The following is a 20,576-nucleotide window of genomic DNA, read 5'->3' on the forward strand; positions in this document are numbered from 1 at the left end:
CTGCAGATACGAAGTTCGGATGGAGCGTGCACTTTGATTGATATGGCATGACCTTCAATGCGCAATGGCACTACTGCGCATTTTACGAGCAGTAGTTAATCACGAAACGATTAACGATCGCACCGAAATTTCTGTGTGTAAAAGGCTCGTGATTAGTTTAAACACGTTTCAAACACGTTTATACTAATCATGTTTATAGAATTTTAGCTGTGTGTGAAAAGGCTGCTAGCCCGTGAGAGAAATGAGGGCACGAAATGACTTTGGGATTTCCCTATTTTGTTACAAAATTAAATAACATAGACGCACCTGGCAATTATGCTTTTGGCAAATTCTCTTTCTTTAGAAATTGTTATCTGCAAAATCATTCATCCATTAGTGACGGAAAATGAAAAAAATCATGAAATTAATGGGCATGCAAGAACAGGAAGTTGAATAGAAGATGAGAAGTGGCTCACAAAATATGATCAAATGAAGACAAATACAAAGATATGAATTGGAACTAAGGTATAATGAGGGATGTAGTATTAGAATACTTGAACAAAAAATAGCAAAAAATAATGAACAATAAAACACAAGATTTTAAATTAAAAATGTCAAAAACGGTAGACTTGAAATGATGTATCTAAAAATATAACTGCATTGAAGGGAGATTCCACTGCTCACATTTTAAAGGGAAATCCAACCCAAATAATTAGACAACCACTCTAAAAGAAAGCAGAAAAATCAGAGAATCAAACTGATGCATTTTTTAATGAAATCTGACTAAATATAAGAAAGTTGTAATCACTATACGTATGGGCACTGCAAATTGGCTGAAGCGGTAATGTCAATGTGATGTCATGCCGGACTACTACTTTTCCCATCTGTTCCAACATAATTATAATGACTAAAATTTAAAATTTTCAAAAATCCATGGCTCAGGAGGGTTTATTCTTTTTAAAGGACCTATACATATATGATACCTATAATTTCTGTTGAGTATTGCCCCAAGGAAGAAGGTACTTACGAGAAAAACGGAAATCATTTTAGTGACATTTTTGTACACGGCAAATGGGAGAGTTTTCCACGGCCTACGTCACAATCCACTGACCAAACTACCAATTTGAGATTCGCATACTAGACTTAGTGATCTCATATTTCAAACATTCATAACTTTAATAACTTTCAAACTTTTTCCATTTTGTTTCTGTTATTTGTCTGCTTTAAATTCATACAAATCAACTTATTACAAGGGTTGGATTGCCCTCAAAGGTAATACAAAGTTTTGGTATGGGGTCATGAATGTGGTTCAAAAGAACATATTGGAAGATGCGATCCAACAATATTCAGTGATCACTGTCGCGGTTAAAATTGAGTCTAAAGTTTTGAAATTGTAAATAATAAAATCTTTTTGTTGTATAGCTTCCTCTCAAGGTCAAGATATTAATTTAGCTTGAAAACAATGTTTCTTGACTAAAATCGACCGATTTGCTATTCCCGTTTGGAAATTACATATCACAAATGCATATTCTCAGATTTTCATGGTCGCAGCTACCATTGGATGGCCGTAAAAGCTATTTGAAATTTATCAAACTTTATATTCAATTTTTTTCTCGAAAGCAGAAGTGTTTTAGGGGCCAATTTTTTTAGTGCTTCTAATACATCCTCAGGGGCATCCAAATATATCAACATTTTAAAGAATCGCTATCCGGTCATTTTCAAAATTTCCCCAAACTTTGTATGACCTTTAACGAAATCAAATCTATTTTATTCCGAAGAATATTGTATTTTCTTTTACGTACACAATGTGGCACAATCATAGTCATTAAAACCAATGACGTTGCCAAGGTAAACTATATAATATATCTATTACTCGCATTGTAACTTCGTTATCATTATTACTCATCGGTATCGTTTCTATTATTACTACGAAACTGAAAATAACAATTGTCTAAAATTTGGTTCGAAAATGGGTAATGAAAATGAATGGAGGGGAAATCCGAACTCCCGCACAAATAAAACATCCTGCTTCTAAAGATGAAATAATATAAACACGAAAGTGTAACTATACAGTGAAACCTGTCTAAGATACATTAAAGACAAAATGTTATTTCATTGCCTTATCAGAAGTGTGAAGTGTTTCAAATAAAGGTATTTTAAGTTTGACTGATTATGTCCATGAGGTAAATTGTAGAACAGGTGGCACAAGGGGTGATGGAGTTGGAGCTTACATTTACTTTTTATTAAAGTATGTTATGCTTAACCATGAAGTCACTCACACAGAAAGCCTATCGTTAGAAACTTGAACAGGATAACCCCGAAAACTCGAGAGCGTTTTTCCTGTGGAAATATAACATGTGGTGTCCCTCAAGGCTCCGTTCTTGGACCAACATTAATTTTACTATATATAAATGACTTACTTAACTCCACAAAAAATTTCAATTTCAGATTATTTGCTGATGACTCGAATCTATTTCATACTTTTGATACTAGACAAAAAGAAATGGATTTAGAAATTGTAAGTGATAATTAAAGATAACGGTGAGTTCTGGTCATCCGATTGCATTGTGAACGAAAAGATGTGGAATGGATCAGAAAAAGTTGACCATGTGAGATGTAAGTATTGGTGTGTACTGCAATGTTCTGGAGTCATCAAAATCATAATAAATTTGGCCCAGTCTTGGTAAAGTAACAAGCACTGTACACAGAAAAATGTATATGGGACTACACAAAATGGTGTCAGGGCTACTAACCTTGATTTCCTAATCTGTATATGCTCATTACTCAGCCAGTTTACATTTATCTACCAAAATTGTTTGGCAAATTACATTTATTTGTAATCTTGAACATTCAGTGTAAGTTTCGTTTGATTATGTGATAATTCATTTTTTCATTACCAGAACTCACCTTTATCTTTAAATGAAGGTGCAGGAATGGTGTAATGTAAATGAAGTCACAATTAACCCAAAGAAACTAGCTTTATGATTATGAAATCCAAAGGTAGATTGGACAAAAAAGATTTTGTGAAAATATCAAGATCAGATATTAAAGAGGTATCCGTTGCATCATTTGTAGGAATTGAATTTGATTGTCACCTTTCATGGGCAGAACATATTCAGACATTAAACAAATGCATACAAAATAAAGTAGGTATTTTGTTTGAACTGAGACATTTTGTTCCCAAGAATATACTTGTGTTATTATAATAAGGCTTTTATTCAGCCTCACCACTCGAGGAAGATCTAAGCTTTGCAAATGTGTGTCATTTATTAATCATAATTGTGATTAAGTTATGATAAAACATCTATAATTCTCGGTTTCGTTATTTCTGGGACGCACTGTATAGGTGCAAAGTACTTGGCAGCTGTCTACGGTAGCCATATTTTGTGTTTCCCTTGGGTGGCTGTAAGAGACAGGTCTGATAGTATTATGAAATTTAAGTGGCAATATATCAAAATCAATGTCATAACTATACGGGAATATAAATGCCCCTCTTAGTTCTTACTATGCGGCATCGCCTCTGTGACGTACCGGGTTCATAATAATTAGATTTTCATGTTCCGTGACTCAGCGACAGTACTGCTGCTAAACTACGAATATGGGGAACCACACTGCGCGCAAATTTTAGGATTATTCCAGCCTTTTCCAGGTCAGTCTGGGGAAATAAAACTGTACAGTGGCGTATCCGGCATGAAATAGCAAAATCAATTTTCAATGCTCATCGATGATAACTATATAGAGATTAAGTTGCTACGTATAATTAGCTACCATTTCCGAGTTTCAGTGTGTAGGGGGTGGGGGGGGGGGTGGCTCTGCCTCATGTACATAAGGACGTACCGACCCTTGTATACTCAAAAGACGACTATGCACGGTCCAGGCGAATAAGACTTTGGCCGAAAACGAAAATAATACCCCCTATTCTGAAGGGCTTCTTTCCTTTTTATTTTTTAAAATATTAAACAGGAATAACAACAACAAAACAAATCAACAACAACAGATCGTGTGATCCGATTAATATTGTTAGACAAAACTCCAATCTCTTAATGTGGGACTACACATGAAACCACATTAAAAAAAAACAAGTCTCCCGTGAAACATCATATCCTCTTCCCCCATCATTCACCTCTGCGAAAACAACAAGACATCTCGGTTGCCATGGATACAGCTGGTGGATGACATTGGGTCGTCCATTGCTTATGTTGGAGCCAAAACCGTAACCAAGACCAGATCCAATTTTTTTTTTCCTTAAAAAATATTTCCCATATAGGTTAGAACGTTGAAATCGTAAGGGGGAAAAAAAAATCAGATTCCTAGACATGATACAGAGAACGTGTACTTATTTCGTGAATTGGGTTGCAGTGTTTTGGAATCAGTGGGAGTCCATTCATATTGTCTTTTGAGCTGATATTTCTGTTGGGACTTGTAAAATAACCCAATAGAGATTGTGTGCTACGACAGGTTTGTCTTGTATACTGCAGTTTTCTCTTCTCCATAAGTGTCTCTTTACACACATGTACATTAATGACGAAAATGGTATTGGAGAGACCTTTGGGGGCGGGGTGTAAAGTACATTCAATTTTTGTTTTATGTGAGAGAGATTAGGATAATAAAATGAGGATTTCAGTAACTCACGACATTATATCTTGTAAAATGACACGTCTTTGTTGGTCAAGAAGTAGGATAATTGAAGCAAGAGCAAGAAAAGTATAGTGACGATCACTCTACTACTACTGCTGCTACTACTACTACTACTACTACAACTACTACTACTACTACTACTACTTCTACCACTACTTCTATTATTATTCCCCCTTTTGATAATGATGGTAGGATAAAAGCATTACAAATTTATCTAATACTTGGATAAGTAGTGATTGATATAACAGGTATAGGAATTGAAAAGAGAAAGATAGAAATGAAGGCCTCAACTAAACCGGAAAGATATTACATCACTAATCCGTTGAAACTGTATTCAATTAACATAATTGTCCGAATATAGAATATTCCGGTATGACAGAAAACACTTCTCATTTAGTAGTTTATTCCATTTAAATTAGTTTAATCTATATCATATTTAGCGACCCTCTCACACAATCCCCGGTCATCAAATTCAATTTAATAAAAAACACTATATTTGAAAATCAAATCAAGTTATGTGTTGGCCTTTATCAGTTCGAGATAAGAGCAGAAGTTGAAAATCGGCCTACATGTATTCTTGCTTTCGATGAGGCCACATAATTCTTCGTTATCAAAATCATTTGATTTACTTGATCGCCCAATTTTCAAATCAACTGTCCTTTTCTTATTACACACTTCTAATCTAGTTATGCATTGTTATTTGAAACTGTAATTGAATTTAGCAGCATTTGCCATAGAAATGGAAGCAACCGGTAGGCGTAATATTGCTTTTAAGTGACAATGCTGTAATATCACAAAAGGAAGACTCATTCTAAAAAAATCGATACAAAAGAATTAACACAAAAGATAGGCTGAAACATCTACTTAAATATTACTTGGGGTTTCGAATTCCCCGTTAAACCCTTAAAAGTATATCTCACAGGTGATGGCATTTTTAAAAATTTGTTCCTTGGTGTATAAATAGCTAAACTTCTTCAATAATCCTGACAAAAAACCTGCAATTTACGACCATTTAGGATGTACATTTTAGGAAGTAAATGAGCTCGGAGCTGTCTGATAAGTAGTAATTTAGCTTATTGGAAATGAAACATAAATAAAATAAATATTATACAAACAAGTTAAAAGAATTGTAATGACCTCAACTAGCATTTCAGTTTGCTTATACCAAATGTAATTTTTATGTAACAAATCATTCATGATGGTCATTCATAATTTGACTATACTAAGGGAGACAGAAGAAGAGAGAATATTTTATACTTAAATAACTGAATAAGAAACCTTCATAAAGTAAGGATAATGATAAAATATACTCGAGCCTAATGCCTTGAGTGTAAATCCACTCCTTTAGGAGGCGTATAATGAAATCACTTTATTTTGGAGTTGAATCCACACCAAAATTTCGTGGAATAAACTCCAAAGTATAGTGGTCTGAATTACGCCTTTGAGAATGGATTCCACTATTTTGAGCGTCGATCTTTACTTCAAAAAGAAGAGGCCTCTTTAATAACATTGACAACTAATGGTCGTTATTTTTCCCACAAAAAGTCATTTTCAAACCCTTTCGTTTTGAAAGAAGTTCTAAATTAGTTTCGTCTTTCAAATGCCGTTGGAATATAACCTTTTCATTTTTTTGACCTGCAAATGGGACGTAGTACTTTTAATATGACTCATAAAAAGAGAAGACCGTCACTCTTATCATACAGGTGCAAAGCATGCCATGTTTGAACATTCACCTTCGCCGCTGGCATTGCCGTGTTTCCTATCTGTTCAACAACCCTCAGTGATTGTAGATTGTGGATTTATCACTCTTCTCCGGAAAGGTCCGTTTACATAATCTTCTTTACCACTTCCCTATGCACTGTATATCACGAACACAATTTGACCTTACCAATATCCTCCTTAACCTTACAAACTACCCCAATACTGCTATAATGATGACAGCTCATTAAAGTGAAGTTTGCTAATCCTAATTAAATGCAGGAACTGGCAGTCTTTAATATTATTGTAAAACAACGGATTGTGAAAGCTTCAGAAATATTGTGGACTACTTGAATATAAAAACATTATTATAATCAACTAATAAAATTACTGTAATACTGACGACAGCTCATGTTAGGTAAAATATATAGAGCTGGCAAAATCGGACCAGTGGTAGTAAGTCGATTGATTTGTAAGAAGTAAGTAAGTAAATCAAATAGTAATTTAAATTAAGATTCAGAAGTATCATGTACTCGTTGAAATGCAGTGCCTAAAATTATAAGCCCATCAGGTGCTTCTTGGGCTACTTGAATAAAAGAGCAGAAGTTCAAGTTGAAACCACGGGCTCTATTTATCAAGATTATGCATGAAACTTAATTGAACTTGAAGGCTTTACGAGGACCAAAAACTCCGACGAAATAGATAAAGTACCTGAAATTGTAAGCCGGCTGTATTTATGGGCTCCTTGTGCTACTTGATAAGAGCAGATTTTTTCAGTTAAAACTATAACGGGCTATATTTCATTGCAATATATTCCAATCATGCCAAAGAAGTCCGAAGATTCTAAATTACATGTACCTCGAACTGGACCGCTAAGAGGCCCTATTACTAATCTGCATTAACACATATAGGCCTATATCAGATTAGGCATCCGTTGGGTCCATGGATTAAGAACCAGGTAGCGTAAGTCACCTTGAAAAGAGCACCTCAAAGCTTTGACCAACAAGATTTCTATAAATTTGTCTCCCTTTTCAAAGAGAATTCTGACTTGTCTAATGAGCCTATATAATGGTCGATAAGCCAATGGATTTTGAAAATTCCGATATCTCATGAACTGTATTTGGCACTCAATTGTTGACAGCTAAAATAAAAACAGTGATAGGAGCATAAGTATGGTTGGACCTTGAAGACTCCTTATACAAAATGCCTACAAAATAGAAGATAAGTCAATGGATTTATAAACTGCTCGAATGTAAGAGGCAAAATTGTAGTTGAACTTTACAGCTCTCTAAATATACCTTTAATAGTATCCGTCAGTCAATTGTGAAGCTTCAAAAACCCCGAAGGGAATTGTGATTCATGACTAGATTCATTCATTCAAACCACAAATGGAAACGCTATTTCGGATACTTTATCTAAATACGGAGATGCCGTGTCAAAAATGTGTGTGTTGTGCAATTTTATGCTAATTATTAGCGCGCGAAATCATGAATATCAATCAGGTAGATGAGCGATACGATATTATGTCGTCTGGGTTCGGCATGGATATCTCATTAATGCCAAATATGATTTATTAAAGTAACGTCATTTCAAGACGGAAACGGGCACGCTTGATTTAATTCGGTGTAAGTTTGCGACAAGATGAGCCCTTAAAGGGATGCCAGGTTTTCACTGATCTTCTCCTTTTTGGAATTTACTGGAAGAAAATGTAAATTTCTGCAGGTTTGTGGTAGGGACTTTCAAGGGGAGACCACTAGAATAAACACTTTAGTCCAAAAACTGATTCCTTTGCCAACTCTTCTAATCTCTAATCTCTACTTCAAAAACTCATCAGTCATCACTTTATAGTTCCTGCATTTTAATGATACTTTATCAGAATCAGAATCATATAAAATGATATAAGCCTCTAACTCTTTATCAAAACTATTATCGTTATCATGATAATTATCGAAATCATTACCATCACAATAAGAAGGTCCGTGATAGTCATAGCTGCATTTATATATTTCCATATTATACATTCAATTTAAATATTATGCAAATTAGCCTCTACCTATAAAGGAAAATTCTGGGAATAAGTCATACTCTCCGCTAGGTAGCCAAATTTAATTAGATTATATAGGTTTCTATTAAAGCAAAGTAACAATTTGAAATTATTATTCTGATTTTAATTTACATAATGCTTATCAGCTCCAACAACGAAAGGAAATGCAAATTTTCATGGTAAGTGAATAATGTTATAAATAATATAATACGATTGACATTATTGATGGAAATACTGGAGCTCAAAGAAAGTACAAGATTTCATGGTAAGTTACAATGATGTAAATAATCTAATCTGATTGACATTATTACCTCATTTCCTCGTTGATAAAAAAGTAAATAATGAAATACTAGAGCTCAAACGAAAATAAGAGTTTTCATAGTAAGCGAAAATGTTATTAATAATATGATCCGATTCACATTATTTCTTTTACTTTTATGGAAATACTAGACCTCAAAGAAAATGAAAGTTTAATGGTAAGTAAAAATGCGATAAATAATATAATCCGATTTACATTATTAATTTCTTTTGCAGAGTATGTGACTTCATTTCCTCCTTGATATGAAACAATCATTTATGGAAATACTATAGAGCTCAAAGAAAATACAAGTTTTCATAGTAGGTGAAACTGTTGTAAATAATATAATCCGATTGACATTATCAATTTCTTTTGAATGATGACTTTATTTACTCTTTGATATACAATCATTTATGAAAATACTAGAGCTTAAAGGAAATGCAAGTTTCCATGGTAAGTAAAACTGTTAATATAATCCGATTGACATTATAAAATTCTCTTCATTTCTCTTTGTTTAACAGAATCATTTCTGGAAATACTAGAGCTCAAAGAAAGTGAAAATTTCTTGGTAAGTTTAAATGATGTAAATAATCTAATCTGATTGACATTATTACATTTTCTTAATTTCTCTTTGATTAACAGAATCATATATGGAAATACTAGAGCTCAAAGAAAATACAAGTTTTCATGGTAAGTGAAACTGTTGTAAATAATATAATCCGATTGACATTATAATTTCTCTTCATTTCTCTTTGATTAACAGAATTATATATGGAAATAATAGAGCTCAAAGAAAATGTAAGTTTAATGGAAAGTGAAAATGTTGTATAATATGATATAATCCGATTGACATTATTAATGTCTTTTGTAGAGTATGTGACTTCATGTTCTCCTTGATATGAAACAATCATTTATGAAAATATTAGAGTTAAAGAAAATACAAGTTTTCATGGGAAGTGAAAATGTGATAAATAATATAATCCGATTGAAATTATCAATGTCTTTTGTAGAGTATGTGACTTTATTAGCTCGTTGATAAAAACAATCATTTATGAAAATACTAGAATTCAAAGGAAATACAAAATGTTCATGTTGTTACTAATTATCATTGTATGCAAAATGCAGAAAGCAATAAATCAAATTAAATCAAATCAAATTAATACTAATTTTGCGGTTTCAATATTGATTTATCTGTTATTATCGGAGATAGAAATTTGCATATTATGCAAATCAAGGAAATTCCACCAATGGTATAATATTTTCAATTTGTGCATTACAACGACCTTGAACGAAAATAATGGTTTTATTAATACTAAAACCATTTCAAGCAGATATCTGGATACTTCTTTATGTATGGAACGGCAATTAAAGGCGCCTTTGAATACATTGACAAATTTAACAAATTTCCTTATAGGGGTCACTGATTACCATTGATTAGCATATCATGCTAATCAAATTCAGGATATTAGTTTCAGAATGTGAGCATCACGTTATGGGACCCTAGAAACATTAGTGTTAACTTTTAATTAAGTTTGATTTGGTTACCTACATACACTTTTATCAGGAAAATATGACTTATTCCCTAAATTTTCCCTTAGGTGGAGTCTAATTTACATAATATGCAAATCAAATGTATGATAATAATCTGGAAATATGTACATCATCTATAATATCCCCGATCATATCAGTCTAAACACGTAATAGTCAAATTACCTAGTTTTTATTCTCCAAGTACCATTTCATGGGGGAAATTTAATATCTCCTTAATTGTCCATTATATCGCGCACTAATTTGCATAATACGCACGTTATGCAATTGCTGTTTATATCATCAATCTAAAAATGTGTTCATCGTGTTCAGTAACCGATCACATTGGTTTCAATACCTGAATCATGTTAGTCGGGTACCTGGATGCAATTTTTTAGCGATGTTGTGTACTTTTTCAGAATTTCCCATACTTTGATTTCTTAAGACTTTTAATATGTTGTTTAGGGGAGCTTACTGAAATGCATTGCAGTGGAATAAATTATTTTGCAAGTATAGTGGTGGGTTATGTTGCCTCCTAAATATTGCTAGATTGACTTGACTATTTCCTTTCATCCGTAATCGTAGAGCCTATCTAAAGGGACGTTATAGGGTCTCTTCCTAAACCGATTACTCTTGTAGTTTTCCCTGGTAAACATTTAGATCTTCAAGTTTCAAGTTTCAATTCAAATCCATAAAAACACATATAAGATACAGAATATAGAAAACACAGAACACACACAAAATGGAAACATGTCTACAAAATATACCGGAATTATATAAAGTTAAATAGCAATAGAAATGAATAAGGGAAAATTCAATACAAAATAATGTTTGGTTTGTAACTAAATAAAATCATTTTCAGAAGATTACAGAGAAATAAGATACAAGAAGTCCGAAGTTTAAAACTTACTTGTCCAAGACAAAATACAAGTCCAGTCCTCCGCTGCATTTCGACGTCTGAATTCCTGGGCCTGGTGCTCTGGCATACCTCCCCAAAATCATCCTACCAGCTCCAGGAACACCATCTAGATGCCCCACATCCACACCACCATCACCCTGGAGCTCCCCCGGTAGAACACCTCCATAAGTCAGCTGACACAGACTGCTACAGGCCACTACTATACAACACAGCACGAACCTGTTAATATCCATGGTTCTCGTGTCAAAGCTAGTCAAAACACGGCTCACGTCTCGTGTTTTTCTACACCGGGGTTCGTAGATCCACCGAGTCAGACGGTGATGAATTTTTCTCACGATCGTGAAGTATTCCAAAATGTATGCCGCAGACGACGGGTCCTATGCGCGCCAAAGCACCAATGTAAATGAATACCACTGGATGAAAGTTTATACCGTTGTGCATGCGCTCTCAAATAAGCCCTTCGTTGCAATGCCCCGTGTACCCGAACAGACGCAAGCACAATGTACACCTGTATAGTTATCCTACCTGGATGTACTTCGCACGGATTTCGGTGACTGCTCCCTGAGGCACGCAGGCTGTGAAAACATAATGTTGTCAGCAAATGTTGGATGTAATTATAAATCATTTGCAAATAGTGACGAAAGTAGGGAGTAAGTCACGCCAACCTCAGAGTGACTGAGTGTGCGCGCAAGTACGCATGGCTGAACTATTGCCAGACAACCAAATCTCAGAATGATTCTGGATTATGATGACAAAATTATGACCTGGTATTACCTTCGAACCAAGGTCATATGGCAGTGGGTTTGAGCTTCGACGAGTCTCGGCGCTTGACAGCGGTTCAAATATTACCGTCTTATTTGATTCCCCGCGGAAAAGAGGGAGGGGTGCGGATGGGGGGAGGGGGGGTGGGGAGCTGCTCAGCGAAAAAAGGATTGTGGATTATGATTGTAAAGTGAAAAGTTGAACTTTTTCTACTATTAAAATTTTCCTTTAATCGCACACAAATCTAAATATTTGTTTTGAAGAAAAAAAAACCTATGGGCAAGTTCTAAACAAAATGGGCCTACACTTATTGCCTTGATTTAGTATCGTTACTTATCGTAAAAGTACATAAAGCACAATCGGGCTTCAACGAACTATATATATTGGACTTCTAGCATTCCACTGTTGAAAAAAAAACGAATCTTTGTGTGCCCGAAAACTGGAATATAGTACCCTCCCTGGATGCCATGGGGTAGAGAAGATGTAAACAACTATGAATTCTCTCATTTTAAATAATGTGACAAAGAGGGAGAGAGGGGGAGGGAAAGACAGAGAGAGAGGGGGAGGAAAGAGAGAGAGAGAGAGCGAGAGAGAAGGGGCACAGAGTGAGGGATATATATATATATATATATAATATATATATATATATCAATACAAAACGAATTGGTTACTTGAAAACCAATGATAATTATACATATTTTAAGGTGACTTATTTAATTCACTTTGTATTTTAATAGACGCACTACTATTGAATCACGAGAAAATACACTAGTATCTATATTTTCAAGAGACATTAAAAGTAGCAGAAAATTATTTCCTTTTGAGATCAGCAGTTTCTATGCAGCCAAAAATACGGGTAATTGTGGAATAAATCGTATAGTGTTCCTTAATAGCCAATTAAAATGCAAAGCACTTTTACTTTATAGATATTTGTTTGTTTGTTTGTTTTTATTTCTGCGTTTTCAAAATAGAACATAATCATATACATAAAGTAATAATTATTTCTTCACTTTACATAATTATAAATTATAATGCAGCGTTTTTCAACCTTTTTAATTTTTGCTCACGGATTCCTTTTAGGAATTAAATTAGGCAAACAGCGGTTTGTGATGCTTTGTTTTTATTAAGTTGATTTTATTTCAAAACATATATGAGGCGCAATAGCTCAGTCGATGGAGCAGTGGTCTCGTAATCTGGTGACCCGGGTTCAAAACAAAGTCGGTGCGCTAGTGCCCTTTGGTAAGGCATTAATCCTTATCACCAGGTCCCTCGGTGAGGACCTAAAGCCGTCGGCCGTCTGGTTGCTTACTAACAAGCATTTATGCTTTCTTAGCAGTCAGGTAAAATAATAACCACCACCACCCCCTTATATTTAAAGAAACTGAAGTTTCTATCGCGACATCCCCAAGCGATGCCTTGCGGCACCCGATGGAAAAAACGCTGGCAGTAATGAATTGGTTTTGACTTATGAAGTGTATCAACATAAACGGATACTTGAAAACATATTTGTAGTTACGAAAGAGAAAGCGACGAATTATCTTCCGATTCATTAAAATCAAATAAAAATTTCCAATATGAAACAAATTTTATTACTCTAGATTGGCTATTAGACGTATTTTGAAAAGATGAAGTTTGCTGAAGAAACATCGATGTCATATTAAAAATGGTTTAACTGGTATTTTCAGAATTATGATGAATTGTCTTCCTAAGTGGAATCGCAAAAAGTCAAGTGGAATTACTTATTGAATACTCGTTTTCATTATCTACTGTCTCTTATGAAACGGAGGTTGAGTGAAGTAGACAAAATATTAATTGCTTTTCTAAAAATATGATCACAAGGAAATAAATATTTTGAAAACAATAAACTTATAAACAGGAAGACCGAAACCAAGATGGTATATTTAGAGATGGAAAAAAGGGGGAAAATAAGAGGTAAATGAAAAATCACAGAAATGTCTATGATACAAATATCATTGGAAACAAAAAGTAAAATGTCTCAATCAGGTGATGCAGATGTAATTATGGGCAACCCGTAAGCGTTTATCAATGCTTTAAGTTGGAATCGCGTGTGATTATTTAGATATAGATTGGAGGAAATACTCGTTTCCATTATCTACTGTATCTTTCGAAACGGAAGTTAAGTGAAGAAGAAAAAATATTAAATGCGTTTCAAAAATATGGTTATAAGGAAAGAAATCTTTTGAAAACAATGTACTTAAAAAGTTGAAGACCGAAACCAAAATGGTATATTTAGAGATGAAGAAAAAAATGAAAAAATAAGAGACATTTGTAAAATCACCGAAATGTCTATGATACAAATATCATTGAAAAAAAAAGATATAAAATGTTTAAACCAGGTGATAGAGGTATTTAATATGGACAACCCGTAAGCATTTATCAATGCCTTATTAGGAATTGCGTGTGTTCATTTAGATATAGATTAGAGGAAATACTCGTTTCCATTATCTACCGTCTCTTTCGAAACGGATGAAGTAGACAAAATAATAAATGCTTTTCAAAAATATGATTACAAGGAAATTCATCTTTTGGAAACAATATACTAATAAACATAAAGACCGAAACCAAGATGGGTTATTTAGAGATGACCAAACAAAAATAAAGAAAATAAGAGACAATTGAAAAATCACAGAAATTTCTATGAAACAAAATATCATTGGAACAAAAAATATATAAATTTCAGGTTATGCAAAGGTACTTATAAACAACCCGTAAGCGTTTATCAATGCTTTATTAGAAATTGCGTGTGATTATTTAGATATAGAATAGAGGAAATAATCATTTCCATTATCTACCGTCTCTTTCGAAACGGATGAAGTAGACAAAATAATAAATGCTTTTCAAAAATATGATTACAAGGAAATTAATCTTTTGGAAACAATATACTAATAAGCATGAAATTCGAAACCAAGATGGTATATTTAGAGATAACCAAAAAAGAAAGGAAAAATAAGAGACAATTGAAGTATTATAGAAATTTCAATGATACAAAATATCATTGAAAAAAATATAAATAATCAGGTTATGTAAAGGTACTTATAAACAATCCGTAAGCGTTTACCAATGCCTTATTAGGTATTGCGTGTAAAAAAAAGGTATAAATATCAGGTAAAGGTACTTAAAAACAACATGTAAGCGTTTATCAGTGCTTTATTAGAAATTGAGAGTGATTCTTAAGATAGATTACATATGTCGGTTTCATCTTTGTAATATTATAACCGAGTTCGTGAGAACATTATTAATAACTTTTTTTTTAAAACTTACATACTTGATTCCTTTTACGGTGTTAAAGTGAAGTGATTTAACATAATTATGAATGACTCAGCTATTTATTCCGGAAGAAGTCTGATGACTGTGGTGCTATGTATGTTGATATTGAAGGGGTAGTTCTGTTTTCAGACCGCAAATGCCTTCAAAGTGCATGGTTATTGCTCTTATTCTTATTTTCTAGTGCCCTTTTAGAACCTAAAATTGCTATGAAGGTAATTTTAGACCCCAAAATGTGTGAAATTTAGCCAATACGAGCATTCCAATTTAGCGCCACTTAAAAAAAAAAAAACACGGTGACCGTTAATTAATTATTAATTAAAAATAACAATACATGGGCCGGCTGGTTGTGCGTAATATAAGCAACAAGAAAATGCAACAAAAAAACAACAACATCGGCATTCAATTTTGCTGAAAAACAACGTACAAAGGTGTTATTTCGTTTTTTCCAACGCTTTTTTCAAATTTTTCAAAATAGCTTATATTTTGTGGTGGTACACAATTATTAGAAATTGTTATATTTCAGCCGTCTCTGAACCGATTATGATCAAACAAAGATGATTTTTCATTTAAATATTATGTTCTTTCAAATTTGACACTCAGTTTTTCATTATCTCACACAAAAATTATTTTGTGTAGCGCCCTCTGCAACAGAACTCAACTATCCCTTTAATAGACACGTGACTTGCAACCGGGAGGTCCTGGGTTCGAATCCAAGTCGATGTGCTAGTGCCCTTTGGTAAGACATTAATCCTCATTACCAAGACACTCGGAGAGGACTAATTAAAGCCATCGGTCACATGGTTGTTCATCCAGAAGCATATGCTTTTCTAGCTGTCAGGTAAAACAAAACCATCAAACCAAACTAAAATATCAAATGATCTCCTCTTTTATCATTTTCAAGCATGGTTCCCTCCCATCTCCCTGGTTTCTAGTAATGTACAAGGCACTTGACAAGAGTTGAATATGAAAGACTGAAACTCGAAAATATTCATACTCTTATAAAACAACAAGAACAACAAAAAACGGTGTCACGTACTGGTGCGCCTTTTTTAGAAGTAGAAAAACACTTCAACGGTCTTCACCGAGGTCTTATAATAACTTTATTAATCATTACTGCAATTCAAGAGCCCAACGTAAAATAACATTTGATTATGGCAGATTTGCTTCATGCATGTCATAATATTGATGGTACACGTGACGAGATTCGAAACATTAATGTGTTCGTTTAATGGATTCATCGCCTTTTATGGGCCTCGAGTGTCGCGATTGGTCGAAAGTTACGAATGATCTCCTAATTTCAACCAATCAGGATCTGTTTTTCAAAAGTGACTTTTATATATCGATCTTGATTGAATGGGAGAGTTTAGATGAAACTACACCTTGTTGGTAACGGTACATCCCCCCCCCCCCAATACACATTCTCTCTCTCCATTTATATTTCCTTTGCCCTTCCTTTTTCTGTCTCCTCTCTCTCTCTTTCTTTCTCTCCCCCCCCCCCTCTCTCTCTCTCTTTTCCAACTATTTCTCTCTCTCTCTCCCACTCTTTTTTGTTCACATCACTTTCTCTCTCTTTCTCTGTCGCTCTCTCCGTCTCTTTGTCTCTCTATGTGTGTCTATGTCCCTCCCCTCCAGCTCCATCTCCCCATCCCTCCCCTCTCCGTCTCTCTATCTCTCTGTTTCATTCTCCATTTTTTTCTCCATGGTTGTTCATCCAGCAGCATATGCATGCTTTTGTAGCTGTCAGGTAAAACAAAACCATCAAACCAAACCAAAATATCAAATGATCTTTCTTATCACCCTCTTTTAACTTTTCAAGCATGGTTTCCCTTAGTGTACAACCCATTATTAAAACCCATTCCCTCATTGTTATCTGTATACAATGGTATAAACTGTTGGTATATTTCCTTTTATTGTGATCATCATTACCAGCTATTTTCAGAATGTGCAATAGCATTTGGAAGGATGTGATGGATTGTGGTCGATGAACAGAAGCAATTCAACATTTGTTAAAGGGATTGGGTATCTTTGTCTTAGATTCTAAAACAAAATCCTTGATTTAGCTCATGCTGTAATCATAATGATAAACCTTTAGGTCAGTCAGGAACCCCATGACTTTTACAAGCCGATCGCCTGTCTGATTATAAAGATATTTATGATTGGAAATCGAAATGTCAAAAACTGTATTCCTAACGATTTTGTATAACACTAGTCTATTGGGGAAAATGAGTATGGTAAAACCGGTCACTTAAAGATGTTGTACTTTTTTGAGGCACTTCATAATCATTTTGAAGCGCAATTTTGTTAGGGCTTCACTTTTACACCATAATCACAGTCACTGATAACACGTAGGGCCTTGCATCTCAGATTTAACATTGTTAAACGATACCTTTAAGTGACGTAGTTAACATTAAGATCGTGCCCTCTCATGAAATCTAGAAACAAGGAAGATATTATAGCGTGACTAGTGTTCTAAATCAAGCAAACTCTTGCTTAATGACTCATCATGAGAAATCAGGGTACTAAAGAGTTACAGCAGCATGAACTTTACATTAATGTTTATTTCAGTGATTACAACTTTTCTTTCAGCCATTGCTTAGTTTTAACAATTACTATTTTAAGTTGTTAAGTTTAAGTTGAGCTAAGTATTGAATACGGAAATAACGTCTCACTTTTAAAAAACATTAAAATGTATACTTTTTTAGTTGCATCAGCAAGATTAGTGTGACCATAAAAAGTCAATTCAAAGTCCCTTTTCTGACTCATGAAGTTTCTCTCTTGTCTTAATGTGAGGTTATTTTTGGGGATAATTCTTTTTCCTCTCTCTAGTTATTATCTTACTATTCCCCTCCTTCCCAACAGGTATACTTCTTGGTAGTGTGTTATCAGATACATTTTGTTTTATTGTCAACATTTATTATTATCATATTGTATACACGTTCAAAAATAGTTGTTATATCTTTTATATGTTGTGTTGCTGAAATGTAATTTGATTTTTGTATGTTGCGGAAGAAAATAAAGTCAATTCAATTCAATTCAATACCCTTTACCCGTAATGTTTCATAATCTTTATACTAATGTTCTTCTTCGCAGTTTAAATAGTTTTGATCAGGGAGATCACTTTGATTGTACATGTATTTTCTCGATTATTACCATTAATTTTCATTTTACATGTAGCTAGAGTGATAGTCCTGGGGTGGGGGGGGGGGGGGTGTTTCACAAATGTCATAAGTCGAAGTTAACTCTACGTTGGAATTAACAGTTATGGAATGCCGTTATCATCTTTGAAAACATTTTGTAAAAGTTATTTTAAAAGGCATGCAATGTTGATTTCAATCATCCATATTCATATTACCAGGGAGATTCATGTTCCTGATGTGGAATTTATGAAAATTCTAAAATACTTAAATTTTTTATTTTGAATTTGTTCTATTTAAGGCTTCAAATGTCTCTCCATAATGTTTAAGTCCAACTTAGAGGTAGGAAGACTTAAGATCTTTGTGAAACACCCCCTGTGTATACAAATCCATTGCGTGTAAACGCTCTGAACTTTGCAAAATGATACCTTGACTTCTGTTTAGCGGTCACCCTGGTCAAAATCTCTCTCTATCTTTTACCGGTTTTTCTCGTATCACTATAATCATTAAAACCATGGATTTGTGTTGTGGTGAGTCATTATGAAGGTAAAACCTTATGTAGCGTATAACCAACCAATCAGACTGACTGCACTTCAATAAATAGCGACAATTTCAAGCATGATGCGATACCGTTCACAAAAGGCGGTTCAACCTGAAATTTAATCAGAATTAAACAATCATACATAATATGTCAATTTTAAACTGTTTACAAACAATCTTGCATCAAATTAGTTGTATGATTAATGCATGTTTACTGAAATTACATATTATACTGTTCCAAAATGAAATATCAATGCCCTAAAGATTATGTTCCATTTCCTTAGCATCATAATAAATGAATAATACATTTATGATACCCTAATATGGCTGCTTGAGTTTCCTTAGTTCACTGTTGTATTTGTGTGCATGATAAAACAATAACCCTTTTGGCTCTACACATATTACCCTAAATTCCTCTTTATATACATGTCTACAGTTACCAGAATTTATCTTCATTCTGTCACTTTATACAACTGCCTCTTATATATAAATGATATTAAAATAACACAACCCGGTCTGTACAACAGACTATCCCCATAGCGCTCACACATGCACCGTATTATGTAACTGCACGTGTAATGCATCATAAAAGTTACTGTGCGTACGAATCACTTTCATAACAAATTTTATACATCAATTATCTGAAAACTATGAACTGTATAAAACCAACACCCAACTCAAACTGACGGCTAGTTATCAATTATCAACATCATATGTTCAAATTATACTCACAACATTGGGCTTGTCTGGAAATACTAAATATTGATCGCAATCAGAAGGATGACTTTTCCCAAAATTGAGAATCATTTGCAGCTAAATTGTTACGCCCCCACTCGGCAGACCAAAAATTCAACCAAAAAAATATCGCTTCTGACGTCATACTCCGATCGTCAACTGAAACAAAAAATGTCCTCACAAAACAGAGATTAGTATCTTACATTCCGGCCCCTAAATGTGAAGATTTTACTGAACATTTACTTCTCTAATCTCTTCTTATTCTCAACCTGGACTTACAGGTATATACTTTATCCAAAATTCCAAAGGAATCCCAAAATTTAAAACATAGCTATCTATACTGAATGCCTTCATACACCAATTAACAAATAATCTAATTTACATTAATTTTCATGAACACCTAAGCAACCAAACAACTTTCTTTGCAAAACGAAAAAGAAAAAAGTTGTTCATGTCTAGATTTCCTTGTTACAACACCAAAAAGGACTACAATTTCCTTTTCAAATAAACTTACAACAAAGTTGGTTGCCATACTACCTGTATCAATGTATAACATGCTTCAATATTAACTTTATAAATTCCTACATTAGAATATGAAAACCGTATATCACGAAAACCAAAATTTCACTTTGAAATATCTCTGTTGGCAACTGTTACCACTACAACCACTTCTTTCAATCCCATACAAACTAAAAAGGAATCTTGTTATGTGTCACCCAATAAAAGGAAATATTGATTCTGTAATCAACACTATGTACGATTTCACAGATACTGTTTAAAACTGAATTGAATTCACATACCAATTCCAGTACACATAGAGTCATGTTGTTATACCCAAATATAACTTCACAAGACATTATCTGCTAGAAAATATAAATTTTCCTAGTCGAAACTTCCAAGTCCCTACATAGACAAATACATCATCTGCATATACCATTTTAATCTTTCTATCCACAATCTGCATATATGACATTATCGATCCTGGTATTACATATTCTACCAAATAGCCAATGC

General features: G+C 33.8%; 1 protein-coding gene across 1 annotated transcript in view; it reads right to left on the reverse strand.

The window, feature by feature from the left end:
* LOC577280 (anthrax toxin receptor 1) overlaps positions 1-11,815 on the reverse strand; it is a 54,393-nt gene extending 42,578 nt beyond the window's left edge. The window contains exon 1 of the mRNA XM_030979363.1: positions 11,095-11,815. Coding sequence (XP_030835223.1) covers positions 11,095-11,336 — 242 coding nt within the window. The 5' untranslated portion in view covers positions 11,337-11,815. The remainder of the gene's footprint in view (positions 1-11,094) is intronic.
* Positions 11,816-20,576: the final 8,761 nt, after the last annotated feature.

The sequence above is a fragment of the Strongylocentrotus purpuratus genome, unplaced genomic scaffold, assembly GCF_000002235.5.
Source record: "Strongylocentrotus purpuratus isolate Spur 01 unplaced genomic scaffold, Spur_5.0 spur5_scaffold_10, whole genome shotgun sequence".
Taxonomy (NCBI): Eukaryota; Metazoa; Echinodermata; class Echinoidea; order Camarodonta; family Strongylocentrotidae; genus Strongylocentrotus; species Strongylocentrotus purpuratus.